Source organism: Atractosteus spatula, chromosome 21 (genome assembly GCF_055471065.1).
Source record: "Atractosteus spatula isolate fAtrSpa1 chromosome 21, fAtrSpa1.hap1, whole genome shotgun sequence".
NCBI lineage: Eukaryota > Metazoa > Chordata > Actinopteri > Semionotiformes > Lepisosteidae > Atractosteus > Atractosteus spatula.
The window spans coordinates 14,255,856-14,272,853 of NC_142726.1; the positions used below are offsets into that span (position 1 = coordinate 14,255,856).

The window sequence follows — 16,998 nt, forward strand, 5'->3', positions numbered from 1 at the left end:
TTTGAGTATAAAAGCAGTGACAGAATAATGAAATAAACTTCAGAACTGCTTTGTATCTGATTCAACAGTGCATCTGAGGGTGAGCACCAGTTCTCTCACCGGCTTCTTTACCGCTAAAGCCAGGAAAGACATCATTTCATACTCTGTGCTCCAAACGAATGCAGAACAGACCCTGGTAACACACTGAACGCACAGTACCCTTACTGTTGTCAACAACTATACATCTAGACAGCCATTTATCTTGTACCTTCAAGAACCCCCTCCCCCATCATCCCCAAACACAAATACACTTTCACACAGTCATACAAAGATAAACTGGCTTTCCACATTCAGGTTTTAAGCTTTTTAAGGCTGACATCAAGACAAACTATGACAAAACATAAGGTACCCAGAACTGAAAGAAACGTGTATTAATGTGTGGTAATAATTCCTTCCTTACATGTTTTGGATTCACAATGTCACAACCTATCCAGAAGACAAACATTTTGAAACACAAACTCGTACAAAGTAACACTGAATTCATGATGAAACACTGAATAACATTTAAAACACGGTGGCTATGTCTTTTTCAAGACGCTAAACGCGTTGCTAGTCAGCGGACGCTCGCCAAAGCGAAGGCTGGCCAAAAAGCGTGGTCCGTTTTTATTTACACGACAAGGGGTTCGTAACTGAGGTACGATGAAGTCCGAGAACCCCCCCCCCCTCCCCCTGTCACTGGAGCGAAATCGACTCTGGTCTCTGGCAGCAGGGGAGTGGGGGGAGCAGGCCTTGCTAACTATTTCGGTAAGGCTACAAGCCCATCACCACTCCAGACCAGCCCAGTACAGCAGCTGCACTGGAGGACGTCAAGCTGTCCGCAGAGAGGAAGACAAACATACAGCCCCCCCCCCCAGCTGTCTCACAACACATTCAATTCTGTTCAACCCTCACCAGGGGTGGCAAACTCACTTCCCGGAGTGTCTCCTGGGGTTTCATCCACCTCTCAGTGACACAGCTAATTATTTAATTAACAGCGCAGCTGCTAATATTTCTAACCAGGCTTGGAAGTGTTTTAAGGGCAACTGTACTCTCACCTAAGTGCATCCTTCAGGCAATCGGCTGTCACTTTAAGAACAATCTTTTACACGTCTACTTACAAAATTAGGATAATTGTTTAATTGACTACTCAGGAGACAGTAGCCCCCCCACCCAGGACTAGAGATGGGCCACACACAGACCTAAATGCTACCAACTCTGAAAGACAGGAGTTGCTCTTTCAGTCCTCTCTCACCCTCTGTACTTACACACCTTGGACCAGGGGCCTGCGCAGATGGACAAGGACCCAGGCTGAAACCCGTCCCTGATGTTATCACATCGAGAGCGCGTTCTGAAAAAGCAACGCTTGCTCTGGTGCAGGGGTGACAATATAGGTACACGCCCCAAATGCTGTTTCCAGTACTTTCGGTTATCCCTATCCAAACCGGCCAGGGATTCTTTCCAATCTGCACCGCCTACCGCATCCCCTCCACAAACAGTATCTTCGAACAGTACAGATTCATCCGAACTCCTGCCCGGATTCGGCTTGCGAATTTTAGCTCAGTTCGATTTGCAACAATGCAAAGACGCTTCTAATTCTGGGAGCCTATCGCAGATCACGACTGTTTTTTAACACAAATCTCTACAACGCACACACACTCAGGAGGGCAGCGTTACCAAAGTACACAGTGCGTAACATTTTGAGGAAGTGCAAAATAGATACGTTTGTTGACCAAACTCATCTTTCTTGTAGATGACAGCTGAACCTTACAGATTTCATTATTGCCCACCTGCTCCTTTCACTACCAAAATCCTACAATGGTTCAACACACAAGGCTTTCCCCCCCCCCCAACAAACTGTGATTACCAAACCACAGCAAAATACGATCACAGACTATAGCTCCTATTCTTAAAAACAGTTGGATGAGGTTTGTAACTGAGCAACAGAACTATTAGCACTCAAGACAAGAGAGCAGTTCAGGTACTTGACTTTGTTATTACATATACCTAAATGGGAGAACAATCAGTCCTTGTAATGAAACTAAATGTTACGCATTCAAAAATGAACCGAGCTTACTTTTCGTTAGCAGTTATTTTATCAGGGGTAGCCAGGCCCCTGGTTCTGCAGAGCCACAGTGCAGCAGGGCTTATGGGACACCCTTCAACCTGCGGTTTCTAAATGTTTGGAACAATTTTGTTCTGACATTTAAGCGGGGGGGGGGTCTGTCAGATGAAGTAGGCCACAGGTCATTTGAAATTAAAAATACCTTCTAGCTCTCAAGGATCAAGGCTGTCCAGTCCTGATTTAACTGAACTGATGGATTTACTACATTGATCAGAACTCACATCTAGTATTTACATATTGGTGATTAAAGGGTGACCTCAAACACTTGCTGGATTGTGGATCTTCACCACCCATGCATACACAACGTTTTTTGGAGGACATTAAAATCGTGCCGTTTGAAGGACACGGGGGTATTAATGTACCTTTGTATAAAAAGTGAAAACATTCTCACCAATAGCCGCATTTAGACCACATCTTATCAGTCACGCATTAGTGCAATTGCGAAGGCTACTAAACCACTTCTTGAGAAAGGAATAAAACTTTGAGATGTATATGGATGGCTACACAAGACTCTCGACATGAGTACCACCAATAACCCCTCAAAATATTAGGTCAATCCGTGGTCTAAGAACGACTGGACGCGACTACACGCTAGGCACATCATTTAATTAATGCTCCACGTCTTGTGAAACAGCAAAATGTTAACAGACAAAAAAAACACAGAACGAGTCAATATTTCGGCGTAAGCACGGCTTCCTCCTGTGTGATAATGCGTGCTTTACCGCACCCCCAAATCTCTCTGCATGTCTCCCAGTTCGCTTATCTGCCTTCAGAAAACTCGTAAGCTTTTCAGTTCGCGTCTGATTAAAGAGCGACGGCCTCTTGTTTCTCCGGATTATGATGAGATAAAGCGTCTAACCCAGCAGCGCGTAAACGAAGCGATCGGCTATTTCGATGGAGTCAGGTGATCTGCTGCGCTCAGGCTTACTACTGTACTTCAAACGTGTTACACCTATTTAACATTAGCAAAGAACTTTTTAAAAAGAAAAAAAATGTAAAGTATTTTTCAGCTATGAAAATTTTTTGTACAAAAAGGTTCACTCAACTTTTTTTTTTTTCCATTTTTTGGGGATCCCTTATAAAAGAAGGTATGTTTTTTTTTTCCATAAAAGTTTGTGTTCTGTTATTTCAACGCGTGTTCGTCGTTTTGGTTTCTTTCCTTCAGTCTCCATGCAGGTGTTTTACATGCCGTGTTTCTTTCGTATCACCGCCATGGAGAGCATCCTGTCCCTGTCTCTCACTTCTTCCCGCAGTTTCGCCTCGGTGATCTTCAGCTGTCGGATCGTGGACTTCATCTCCTTCATTTTGACCTCCATCAGCGCTATGATGTCCCTCTGCTCGTTCAGTTTCTTCAGCAGCTCCGCGGACGTGGTGCCGGACGACAGCGAGTACGAGTGGTCGGTCGCCCCCAGGGTGGCGAGCTCTCCCTTGGACAGCTGGTGGGCGGCTGGAGCGGCGGCAGGCGGCGGGGGGTCGCAGCCCGTCTGGGCTAAGGAGCTGGTCGCGACGACGGCGACGCACGACCCGTCGGCTTGCACGGTCAGGTCGATGGGCTTCACCTCCAGCGAGAGCGGCTCCCTCCGCCCCGCCTCGCCGGCGCTCTCGGCGCTGCAGCTGCTGACTTCCTCGGAGGCGAAGGCGCCCAGGGCGCAGGACGCGGAGGTCGCATCGACGTTGGCAGCGACCGCGGCGACGACAGCGGGGTACGCGGCGGCGGACACCTTCTTGTTCCTGCCTCTCCGGGTCTTCCTCTCGTTGACGCCCCGCAGCGGGAACAGGGTCGGCACCCGAATGCTGTAGGTCTTCCTGCCGCCGGGGAAGTGGATGCTGCACACCCGGTGGCCGGTGGTGGGCTGGAAGGTGCTGAAGCAGCCGCTCACCCCGGCCCGGGAGATGTTCTTCAGCCAAATCTCTCTCTGCACGGGATCCTTGGGGAAGGTGTAGAATCTCAGCTCCCGATCCCGGTGCGAGTTGTTGTAGCAGCCGGGGACGCAGCAGGTGAATCCAGGCATGCTTATTTGGAAGCCTAGCCAATATTTGTGTAATCCTCCCAAAGTTTTTTTCTCGGATTTTAGTTTTGTTTTGCTCCTCGGCGCGCTGTTATCGAGCCCAGCAGCTCCAGAGCGGAACTACAGGTCCCACAATGCTAACTACTTCCTGTTTTGCTGCCGAGAGCACTTGGCGATTGAAAGAAGTGGATTTTTTTTTTTGGAGGGGGGCGGACGCGAAGGAGGCTTCTTGGGGTTTTTTCGTCGTTATTTAAAAAAAATAAATTCACCTTTCGTTAAAAGCAGCTCTGTTTTAAATTATGGTAACATAAACTAATGCGAAGCTCTCGAGAAAACGCGTGCGCTCTCTCGTTTATTCCCTTCAAAATGCACTTGACAGGTTGAAAGGACAAAGCCATTGAAGATGTAAAAAATTGTTTAAAAATGGACGGAGAGCTATAAAGTTGTCAAGCTGTCATTATATTAAAGTGAAATTACAGGCAGTGGTATCCAACCGAATTAGCCTAAATCACGCCTGACAGGCCACCTGTTGCAGTAAAAGTCTCAGGATGAAATCAGGTTTTCTCGATGTTGAAAGTCAGCAGCCAGGATCGTGGAAACACCACTGAAAATACTGAAGTATTTTGAGATAAATCAATGAAATCGGAACAAAAGGCGAGGTGGTGGAAAATTTTGTTCCGCCGCAACTTTCTGACTTAAAAATACTTGTTTATGGAGCTAATAAGCATTTGTAACAATTGATCAGGTTACAATATTATGCGGTTTGATCAAAAAGAAGAGCTTTTATGGTTATTAAAATGCTAAAGACAATCTTCTCCCCTGTGAGGGGAACGTGAAATCCGTTCCTAGATTTGTATCGTAGTAAGAATCCCAGCTGGTGCAGTTTAACTGTCGCTCTAAATGGTCTAATTAAGCACAGATCATTTTTATTACACTACTCTTGTCATACACTAGAATCCAGTTTTTTAAAACTGTTTACACGGATCACCTAATAAGATAGAAGAAGGAAATCAGAAACAATTCAACTTCACGGACTGAATTTTGAAGCTAAAAATCGTTAGTCCTCCAGAATATCACGAAATGACAAAGACAAATGGATATATAGTTTACATTTTTTATTAATTCTCGTTTGAACTGTAAAATGAAAAACATTCCTGAATGTTTATGAGGAACTGATGATAGGCACTTGGCATCTGCATACATCATGCAGAATTAGAGATCTCGACACTGCTGCCCAAAACTACAATTCCCACCATGCTTTTCATCGAGCGTGGGGCGATGGCTAACTTCCGCTGGCGAGCTATCGCGGGGGTAGATTTGAATAAACCGGCGGGAGTGAAAATGCGAGTTGTAACAGAATTCAAAATAAACTTTTAGATAACGACCGAATTAATGCACACATGTAACAGACAGAATATATTTCAAATTGTAACGAAGGTAAAGATATATCAAATGGTTGGCGCGCACAGTAAAATCTGCTGTTTTTAAATCTGCGCAGTATTTTAAAATAAGGTGAGTATTTTACAGTATTTCGAATACAGTATTCTGAGCTCATTTCAAGCGATTAGTTTTATGTCATGCTTTAAATAGTTTTTTTAAGAAATCATGAAAATCTACTTACAAATCTTCCGGCTTTGTGCATGAAGAAATGTATGAATATTTAAATGTACCGGACGTTGTATAGCTCTGTTATTGTGCCATATTGCTTTAGATACCAATAAAAAAAACGAATAGAAAAAGTTATTGTTAACTTACAGTGTGTACTATTCTGTATTATCGTTGTAGTACAACACGTTCTTGCTCTTTTTCCACTAAGCGACTTGCTTGCTTTTGTCTGCTCGAGTTTTTCTTTCTTGCTGCCCGTCTGCTGGTGTTTCTGAAGGTATCGGGGCGTTTTTGCCTCCCTCAGGCAGGCTCGCCATGGATACCCCGGAGTCTGACCTCACCACTCGGACGCTGCTGAAGAAGGTCCTGCGCACGGAGCCCACCCGGTCTCCTGTCCGCTCCCAGGCCACGAGCAGGTAGTAATAACAATAATAATAATAATTGCTTACACTTCTATAGCGCTTTTCTGGACACTCCACTCAAAGCGCTTTACAGGTAATGGGGACTCCCCTCCACCACCAGTTTGCAGCCCCACCTGGATGATGTGATGGCAGCCAGAGTGCACCAGTACACTCACTACACGCCAGCTCTCAGTGGGGAGGAGAGCAGAGTGATGAAGCCAGCTCAGAGATGGGGATTATTGGGAGGCCATGATTGGTAAAGGCCAGGGAGAAATTTGGCCAGGACACTGGTGTAACACCCCTACTCTTTTTGAGAAACACCCTGGGATTTTTAATGACCACAGAGAGTCGGGACCTCGGTTTTATGTCTCATCTGAAGGACGGTGCTTTTTTAACAGTATAGTGTCCCCGTCACTATACTGGGGCAGTAGGACCCACATAGATTGCAGGGTGAGCGCCCCCTGCTGGTCCCACCAACACCTTCCAGCAGCAACCTCAGTTTTTCCCAGGGGGTCTCTTATCCAGGTACTGACCAGGCTCACACCTGCTGACCTTCAGTGGGTTACAAGTTGTGAGTTGCAGGGTGATATGGCTGCTGGTAAACGTGAAATACAGATTCAGTGCCGCCACCATCAGGTCAGTTTTATTTTTTTTAAAACAAAGTTCACAGCTCAGTACTCTTAAGATGAGGTAGCCAGTGGTACCGGTTTGCTGTGACCTGAGGATCTGTCCTCTGTGCTGTTCCATCCATCCATTTCCTAACCTCTTTTACCAGTTCAGGGTCACAGGGGAGCTGGAGCCGATCCTGGCAAGCAGCGGGCACAAGGCGGGGTACAGCCTGGACAGGACGCCTGTCCATTACAGGGCACACACAGACACAAAATCACGCACACTCACACTAGGTCCGGTTTTCCCAGAAGCCAATCAAGCTACCAGTCTGTCTCTGGACTGTGGGAGGAAACAGGAGCATCCGGAGGAAACTCATGCAATCTTGGGGGGAACATGCAAACTACACACAGACAGCACCCCAGGAACTGAACCCAGGGCCCCAGTGCTGTGATGCAGAAACACTAACCACTGCACCACTGTGTTGCCTCTATATGGTTCCCAAGACAGGAATGTAATGTTTTAAACCTGCAAAGTTAATTAATCTCCCTCATTAATTGAGCCTCAGCATTAATTGCATGAGATGATCCGCCCAGGGGAAGCCCAGCAGTGCAGGTGAATGTCTCCCCAGGGTCCTGCAGTGTCCTTCTCCAGTCAAACGCCCAGAGTGGTCAAGCGCTTTAAAGGTTGTCTTTTCCATCCTGTTTTCAGTGCCGATCCCCTGTCCTTCGGGACCAGGAGGAGTGCCAGACTGCGGAAGAGCGACGCTGGTGCCTCCACCCCACGCCTGGCTCTGCAAAACAAGCTCAGGAGAAGCCTCCACGAGGTGACGGTTAAAACTGGGCAGCGCTGTTCAGAATGAGAAGGTTTGCTGTCCAGGGGGTGTTTCATAGTGAATCAAAATTTTGTTCACACCGGTCCTGGTCCTCGATGAGGCATTTACAGTGTTCTCAGAAAAGGAAGAGTTTACAGGAAGAGGAGAGCGATCCTACTCAGCAGGGAATTTGCCGGGTCAATCAGAGCACTGTACCTTGCTCAGCAGTAGTGCTGTATTAGGGATACGAACCCAAACCCCCCTGTTTTGGAGTCCAACATGACTTGAGGCCATCACTAGGCCATCAGTGTGGTGCAGTGGTCAAGATTCTGGGCTCTAAGCTGGAAGGTTATGGGATTAAACCCCAACGTGAGACGCTGCTGTTGGGGGGGATTCTGCTTTAGAGGGGTTCTGTCATAATTCCCATGGATGGTGTCTTCACACACTGGCTCCTCAGCCAAGCACATATTCACCCAAATCATTCCAGTAACATAGCCAGCTGTAAAAATGGTGCTTATGTAAGTCACTTTGGATAACAGTGTCAGGCAAATAAATGAGTAGCTGTAGTAGACTTCATAGGTGTCTAACCTATTTATTTGAAGTAATAAATTTTAAATTGACTAATTTTTTACAGGTGTGAATATTCAGATATTAGTAGCCGAAGTGATAGCTTAATCATTACAACCTCAAATTCTCATCCACAGTGTTTTACACCAGTTGTTCTCAAAATGTTGAATGAATTCCATTCTGTTTTTCCAGAATGTAACTAAAGGATCTACCCAGTCCCACAGAAAGAGGCCGCCGGCTGTGCACGGGCATGAGCTTAGCCCTGTGATGCTGCCAGGCCATGACTCTCTGGGTGATATAACACCCCGAGTTCTGCTCAGGAAGATCATTCAAACTGGTACATCCCGTCACCCACACCAGAGCTACCCACCTGCTTCCAAAGAGAAGAAATAAGCTGCACACTGAATACCAGTTAAACCTCCGTTTATGGCAAATTCTCCAGTGGCGGTGTTTTCAGTATATTTTCTGATAAACTAAACTACTGTATGTGTTTAGCAGGGCAGTTGTAACATTTGTAGTTTCATATCAAAGCTTTGCAATATTACATTTGAATTAGGCTTGATCTCTTGCGCTGTGGGAGCAATAAAGAAGGAGACCTCTTGGGTTTCTCTGCTGCAGAGCCGGAGGTATCTTTGCTGGTTCCTGACAGACCTGTGAGAGGTGACCATGAGCCCCAGGCCGGCGAGGAGAGCCTGGGCAGCAACAGGCCCAGGTACGGCAGTGGCATTGTTCCACATCAGTCAGCAGGGGGGTTTAAAACTAAGAACGTAAGGATACGAGAGTGGCTACTAATCCGAGGAGACCTTTGGGTCGCTAAAGGAAACCAGGGTATCCTCTGTAACAGCTCGTTCCATAGTCCTGGAGCTTATTTGGACCTCCCAAAATGTGCACTTGCTTTCTTCTGAGCGTTTTGTTTTTGCCGTTTTCATTTTCTCCAGATCCATGTCGGATTTTCTGTTCTTGAGTAATATCCCCTTTTTCCTCTCCACAGCACTGGCATGTCAAACCTGACCCTGCCAGACTTCGCCACCGTTAACCTCACGGCAGACGTCAAGGGGATCAGTAGGAACAGGCCGAAGAGGAAAGTCAGCGTCTCTGCGTTTGAGAGGAATATGGACCATGCCGAAGGTGGGCATGGTGGGAAACGAGCAAATGGGGGTAATGTCATGGGGGGAGTATATAGTAAAGATTAGAAGAAATGGTAGAAATGTAAATTGATGTTTGTTTGAAGCTGTTTTTGCTTTTGTGCCTTGTACGTTCTAAAGAAACACCTGTTATTTTGATTGAAAGGTTCAGATTTTCCGCTCACTGCTGAAAAGTGCTCCTTGGTGTTGTAAATTAGACACATTGTAAGTGCCAGAAGAACATGCAAACATGAAAATCTTTTATGCAGTCGCTAAAGCAGCTATGTTGCATAGGACCAATAGGCAAACAGTTATACAAGAATCTGATTTTTTCCTTTGTCTATTTTGTCTTCTAGATAATGTCGAAGCTCAGCATTCCAGTACAACAGAAGACCTCTCATTGCTGTCTGCAGGTCCCACAAGGTAGTGTCGGAGATCTGTTCTGAAGTCTAACAGAGCACTACAAGCTGTGTGATTTACAGTGCTGTCCTGTCATCAAGTTTCTCTGATTACAGCACACTGTCTTTCCTGCCAGCTCACTTTTATGATAAAGCCAGCATGTGACCGGAGCTTGCACCTCCTTGATGTTATAATATTTCCGTCAGTGGACAGTAAACTAAGAACACTTTTCTTTTCGAATCCACACCGGTGGGCTCAGCTCCTCATCATGTCGCGTGGCCTCTCCTCAGTTCCTTCAATCTGTCCCTGAAGACGCCTCACGTGGAGCTGCTCACAGGCAGGCAGGGGATGCAGAGGAAGGCCGTGAAGCGGAAGGCCATCAGCGTGGAGGCCTTTGAGGAAGGGGCTCGGAATTACCTGGAAAAGAAACACGGAGCAGGTGAGGCAAGCTCTCGAAGCTCAGGGTTTGCCGGTGGTCGCTGAGATGTGGCCCTTTGCTTTTCTCCTGTCTGAACCTCCCCCTCTCCACTTCGCCCCATCCTGTGTTTCTGTTAGAACGAAAGACCCTGTTCTTCAAACGTGTTACTCTGAGCATGGAGTCTGTGCACCTGTTCGGCGTTTCTAAATGGAATTGCTCTACAGGAAGTGCAAGGGTCTGTTCTAACAAATTTAACACAGCGGTATTTTAAAAGACAACCCCCGTAGAATCGCAATTCCCAATCCTTTATGATGCAGCCGAAGATGTGGGGTGGGGTTGAGAAGCCATTTTCAGACAAACGGACAGAAGCAGAATATAGGAACTGTGCTTTTAAGGATCGAGATGAACTTTCAGATGTGGTTTTAACTTGATTGACATGGTTTTGGCATAGTTCAAGTAGGGAGCTGCGTCACCATGCATAGGCTGCAAAGGAACAAGTGAGGAAGAAGAAGAGTCCCAGCCGAAACGTGTTTCTTCTCTTTCAGCATGGAATAAACCTTTACTTGCTCCATGGTTTTGGCATGATTGCTTCAGGTTTGATTAACAGACCTTTTCGGGCACATTAGTTCTTTTTCTGTTATTAACTCTGCATGTTTTTTACAATGGGGAAACAAACATTTTGAAACCTCTGTCCTCCTTCCCAGCCCTCTAAGTCTTTTCCACGTCTCTCCTGCAGATACTGGGAAGGGCTCTGACAGTCTGTGTAAGGCACTGAGCGAGACGGGTGCGCTGGAGAAATTCACGCTGGGACTTAGCGCGTCGACGATGCCAGACATCACGGAAATCATGATGAATAACACAGAGTTGTACGCGCAGCCCAAGTCCTCGAGGGGCGGCCCCCCCGACTCCGCCTCCCTGCTGTCAGAGCACAGAAATGACGCCAGTCTCGCACAAGGCCAGCAGGCAGCGGAACTCGAACAGCACGGAGAGCAGAGTTTGGAAGAGGTCCAGGCAGGGGAAGGAGCAGAAGATGAGGAAGAGGAGGAAGCTGGAGCTGAGAAGACAGGTGTGAAGACCCCAAAGAGCAGACTGCATGAGGAAGAGGAGATGGAGGAAGAGGAGGAAGCTGAATCGGAGAAGACAGGTGTGAAGACACCAAAGAGCAGACTGCATGAGGACGAGGAGATGGAGGAAGAGGAGGAAGCTGAATCGGAGAAGACAGGTGTGAAGACCCCAAAGAGCAGACTGCATGAGGAAGAGGAGATGGAGGAAGAGGAGGAGGAGGAGGAGGCAGAAGCAGGAAAGACGGGTGTCAAAACCCCAGAGAGCAGACTACGTGAGGAAGAGGAGACGGCGCAGGAGGAGGAACTGGAAGATGGAGGCGAGATCGAAGATGAACATACAGATGCTGCGCGATCAGAAGCAGAGGAGGCAGCAGAAGGCCCTGACAGCGAGGCGGAGGGGGGACTGGGTGAGCTGGAAGGCGAGAGCGAAGGCTGGTCAGAAACGGAGGAAAGAGAGAGGGCGAAGGAGGGAGAAGACGATGAAAACGAAGCGGACATGCCAGCGGAGATGGAGGAGGAAGTAGGTTGGGTGGGGAGTGAGAGCGTGAGTGTGGCGGAGGAGGAGGAGGAGCCGCAGCAGACCGAACATGCTGCCCGGAGAGCCACTCGCTCACAGGCTGGGATCAAGGAGAACGTCTCTGAATCGCTCCATGAAGCAAAGGGCTACAGGAGTGTCACTGAGGTGCAAGAGCCTGCTGACACAGGTAAGATATGATTCCTACACCGGAATTTCACTGCTGCCTCATTGCTGTAGGGATCCTGGATTTGTTCCTAGCCTTTGGTGCTTCCATATGTGCATGTTCTCCAAGTGCACAGTGTTTTTGCGGACGGCTTCTCCCAAACCTGCATGTTATGTTAAATTGGTTATTTCAGATGATCTCTTGGGTTTATTCCTCCTTGAGGGAAGCTGCTGGACTCCCTATCTTCTTCTCCTACTGTGCATAGAGTGCCTCCATTTCCAGTCTCCCTTACACCTGTAAAGTGTTAATGAAAGATTGACTTTATTATGAACCCAGCCTGGGTGAATTTCACAAAAAGGGGTCTTCCTGTCTTTCTATTACTTAAGATTGCATGTATCCTTTCTCTTGAGTGAGTGAGAGACCAAAGGTTGTCTTTTACAGCAGTAATCAGAGATTTACTGGACATGTCCTTTTTCAGACGCTTATTTGTTTTGTTCATTGCAGAAACCGAGAGTCCTGCAGTTCTGTCTGGCATGCTTTCCAAACGCAGAGCATCCAGTCTCGGGCAGAAGTCAAAGACCAGGCCAAGTGAGCCTGCTACAGGTTCAGACTCTCCTCTCGGATCTCTAGAAGGATCACCTAAGGCCTTGTCTTCTCCCCCAAGACAGCAGAGAAGGACTCTGGTGGGGGTGGATGTGTCTCGGGGTGCAGTAACGAGGAATGCGAGTGAGGCTGCGGCAGACTCGTCCTCTCCTCTTAGCTCTGCTGGTGGAGCTTCCTTGAGTAAGGGGCTGTCTTCTCCCCTGGCAAAGCAAAGCAGTCTAAGCCTGGATGCTGATGTCCCCGACAGTGAAGGAACAGACATGCTGAGGGACCCAGAGGCAAAACATTTGAGCAGCCACCATACAGGAGAGGCCCGGGACAAGGATAATTCTGCCTGTGCCCCAGAGCTGGAGGACTCTGGCCCTCAAAGGGCACCTTTACCAAGCACCTCAGCAGCAGGTGTCTCAAATCATTTAAGGAGGAATGAGGAAGAGCAGGACCTCAGTACACAGAAGACAGAAGTCACAGAGGACAGTATGGATGATTCTGGATCATCTCGAAGTGAAGGTGATTGTAGAGAAAACGGTGGGCGAGGAGAGGGTTTGTTAGCGAAGTGGGAAGGTGGGTCACCTTTATTTTATTTCAAAGCAATAAGGGATGCAGAAATGAACTTCTTTCTTTGGGACAATGAGAAAATAAGAACAATGCTCAGTCTGACAAAGACAGAGATTTATTGGTTGCTGATTGACACCTGAATGTATTTGAGACGGTTTTGAAACGAGTGATTAATGTTAGTACATGCCAGACAATGGTGGCTGTTCACAGAAAGTACTCATGAAAGACTGGCTTTATTATGAGCCAAGCCCAGCCTGGCGAGCTGAAGGGCCCTTTGCTTACATGTGTATACAAAGGTTAAGCTCTGCTGTCAGCCCCAAGCTACCGTGTTTCTTTTTATGAAGCATCTTTCAAAAAGTATTTTTTGATACCTATTTTTCATTAATAGTAGAAACTGAAGTATTTTTGTCAATAAAACCTCAACAAGAATTTAACTTCTGTATCTGCAGAGGGCATAAAATGTAAAAAAAATTATCAGTACTCCAAATGAATGGTATGGATGTAACTTAATTTACATATAGAGGATATAAGTAGTGTTTTGTTCTCTTACAGTATCTGAAACTTAGAAATCAGTTTTTAATTTTTTCATGTCTTTCATTCACAGCTGAGGAATGTGGCAATAGCGTGGTGGACTATATAGGTATACTATACTTCTAAAACAAGCTGTTTTATTTCCAAGGAGAACTTTGAAACTTCTTACAAACCAGTACAGAACAGTTGTTAAAAACATTAGCAGTTCGGGTTCAATCCCGGGCACACATTATTGCAGCCCTGAGTATCGCTGTAATCGGTGTTAAAATAAGGATTGGTCAGCTGCTGAGATGCTGCAGTCTTGTTAGAAGGTGTTGCTTAACCGTCCTCAAGGTGACCCTTGGATTACCTGTGCCTGTACCTGAGAAAATGCTTTTTCAGCACCAACATGTCTTCAGCTAGACCTGTTTTTTTTCTGATTTTGCGTTGTCTCCTTTTTGTGCACGTAGAATTGACACTGAAAACTCCGGCTTTTCTTCGTGACAAAAAACCTGCGATAACACCAAGTGCCCTCCCAACACCGACCTTTCTCCAAGAAATAAAACGGAGGTGAGTGACTGGTCTCCAGTCAGAATGAGAAACCGTACTTAATACTTAAATAACAGCTATAGGACAAGAAGGCAGATGATGCATATAGAATTTTTGAAAATCTTATCTCTGTATTCTTATTGGAATCTGACAAAGGATCGAATCATTTTACTGCTTTTTCAGTCTTTCAATCCCGTTTTCTTTCTGAACCATTTCATCCACCATGGTATCGACATTTTACATTGGATGGGGTCTGTGTAAGGCGCTAAGTTCTTTTACACGCCTTAGCCTTATGCAGGAACACATGCTGGTAACCCTGGCTTAGTCGAGGATAAATTGCACCAATTCTGTCTTTCCAGGAAGGTCCCTCCTCCTGCCCAGCTGAAGCCCCCGAGGAAGCCCAGAGCTGCGAAGCAGAAAGAAGACCCTAGCCTGCCTAAGGCATACGTCATGTCGGTCTTCTCGCACTTCGCCAAGACCAAAGTGTCCCGCGATGTCTACCCCGTTCTCCAGGAGATGTAAGAGCGGCCATATACCTCCATTTCTTTATTGTGGTAGGATCTATAATACATTCACTGCCACCTCTGAAGTTTTAGTTATTTGATGGCTGAATATCTATGTGTATCCTGTGGATTTAAGGTATTGGGGGAAACCACTACTTATGGTTAAATATATCCCCACCTTATTTGGAACTGCTGCTTGTTTTAGGAGTCGGCTGTCTCGTAGCAACAACCCTTCCTGATGGAACGCAGAGCGATCCAGCAGTATCGCACTGTAAGCTCCTTGGTGCCGTAGAGGAGAGTAAGTGCAGACTGGAGTAGTGTCTCGTCTCTCACTGTCATTGCTGTAAGATGTCAAGTGGAATTGCTGGATGCAGGAAAGCCGGGACAGTCCAGGCTGGCAAATCCCAGCCCTGTTCCTGTCCCAGCCAGTGCACTGCTGTATCTGTGCACTGCAGCCTGGGCACGCCCAGTGACAGTGGGCTGGTGTTGTGACCCCGACTCAAACAGAGCTCAACTTATGTAAGGAAAGTGAACACCTGCACTGGTCGAGCCAGTCAGGAGCCCCAAAAGCATAGTTAAAGTAAATATATTCCTGGGTAGAGAACAGAGCTCAAAGTACTTTGGGAATTTTGCATAATGATAAGATCACTTTATTTGCTATATATAATTTCTTGTATTAGGAATTTGTCTTTTACGCATACCCCAGCTTGCTCTCCATGAGACACACAGACAGGGAGAGAAGCAAAGGGTCAGAGTGCAGGGGCAGCCATTTATACAGCGCCCCTGGAGCAGTTGGGGTTAAGGGCCTTGCTCAGGGGCCCAACGGAGTAGGATTCCTCAGCCGGCCGCAGGATACGAACCAGCAACCTTCCAGCCATAGGCGCAGGTCCTTAGCCACAGAGCCACCACACTGCCCCTTACACAAGTAACGTTTCTCACATGTGGTTTAGGGAAAAGACTGGGTTGACTGAAAACCAGTTAGTCAATGTTTTTGTCTCCTGCAGTCTGGATAAGTACTTTGAGCGTCTGGTGGATGACCTGGAAGCATATGCAAATCATGCCAAGAGGAAGACTATTGAAAAGCAGGATGTAGAGCTTCTTCTTAGGAGGTATGTTCACAATTCTGTACAGGTAAATACAGATATAGTCTGTTAGAGCTGTTTTCAGGTTCCTGTCCTGTATAGATGGTGGCTTCCCTGAATTACTATATTACTGACAAGGTTGCAAAAAGATGTACCACCACGAAGTCTGATCTCCAGTTGTTGCTTGAAAAGGGGATAATGGACCAGGAGGTGGCACACTTCTGTTTCAGTAATGTAAAACCAGATTCTCAAATGTGACCACCAAACAAGGTTCTAAAAACTGTATTGATTGTTTTATGGGCATTGAAGATCCCTTGACATTCTTGCCAAGTGTAGAAATGCTAACCCCTAGTATCCTAGCTAAATTTCAGTTCAGGCCTACTCATTTTTGGCTGCCTGAATTTCCAACTTGGTCTGACTAATGAAATAATGTTTCACTTCTGTTTTATCTGATGTGTACTGAGCTGCTAGCACAGAATGGCTACTGAGCACTACTTGGGGGGGGTGTAGCAAGTATCCTCTTATATGTGAGCTTCTTAGGGGAATATTGTCCTGAAAAGCACTTTTTAAATACAACTCATTTAAATGTTATTAAAGGAAACTGATCTATATTCAGCACAAGCCCAGTTTCTCGCCCTTTTCTCTCATGCAGGCAAGGGCTTGTGCCAGACGGTGTGCCTGTGAATGTGCTAATTGAACGTTACCTTCCCATGGAGTACCGGAAGCTGCTGATCCCCGTGGCTACGAGTGGGAATAAGGTTTTTCCAAAGCAGTAAAGGTTTTCTCACCTCGTCTTTCTTAATGTGTGTTTTATCACAGGGCACTAGCACATGCTCATTTCTTTCACTGTAACTGTAAACATTACAAAGCTGTGCTGGTATTAAAACTGCTCATCATAAAAAGCAGCAGAAGACAAAAGTAGTAACCTATTTGAGCACAGTTTCAGATTTATTTTTTGGTGTAGTGCTTCCAGATCCCCTAATTAATGCAGATTTTACTGTAATAGCTTTGAGAATTTATGCAACATTTCCTCTTTTATTGTGCTGTTTTTAAGTGTTTGTGATGTTTCTCCTTTTCCTGTACAAATAAAGGTTTGTTAAAATTAAATCAAGATATTCTTTAAACTGAATGTCTGCTTAACACATATTAGATGTCTCATACAAGCAGTTTTTGCAGTTAAATAAGCCTTCCTCAGCTATTAAGAAGCGCTGAGTGGTGCATCAGCACATTGAGCCCATGCCCCTGTAGTGACGATCTGCAGCTGCTGACTGATTGTTGAGGGAGGTGAGCAATGCTGCCCAGCCGAAGAGGCTGCACAGAAATGATTCAAGTGTTTTACAGAATGTAATAAAATACTACCCAAACATTA

The 16,998-nt window shown here is 46.3% G+C and overlaps 2 protein-coding genes across 2 annotated transcripts; one reads left to right on the forward strand and one right to left on the reverse strand.

Moving 5' to 3' along the window:
* Positions 1-3,211: 3,211 nt before the first annotated feature.
* Positions 3,212-4,279, reverse strand: thap11 (THAP domain containing 11). The gene has a single exon (XM_088939199.1). The coding sequence runs from the start codon at positions 4,150-4,152 to the stop codon at positions 3,322-3,324; it is 831 nt and encodes a 276-aa protein (XP_088795325.1). The 5' UTR covers positions 4,153-4,279; the 3' UTR covers positions 3,212-3,321.
* Positions 4,280-5,456: 1,177 nt separating this feature from the next.
* Positions 5,457-16,740, forward strand: cenpt (centromere protein T). Its single transcript, XM_088939198.1, has 14 exons — positions 5,457-5,661; positions 6,059-6,170; positions 7,473-7,587; positions 8,335-8,479; positions 8,761-8,854; positions 9,134-9,270; positions 9,623-9,689; positions 9,956-10,104; positions 10,820-11,851; positions 12,332-12,937; positions 13,966-14,065; positions 14,404-14,562; positions 15,552-15,656; positions 16,282-16,740. The coding sequence occupies exons 2-14, from the start codon at positions 6,070-6,072 to the stop codon at positions 16,403-16,405; spliced, it is 2,934 nt and encodes a 977-aa protein (XP_088795324.1). The 5' UTR covers positions 5,457-5,661; positions 6,059-6,069; the 3' UTR covers positions 16,406-16,740.
* Positions 16,741-16,998: the final 258 nt, after the last annotated feature.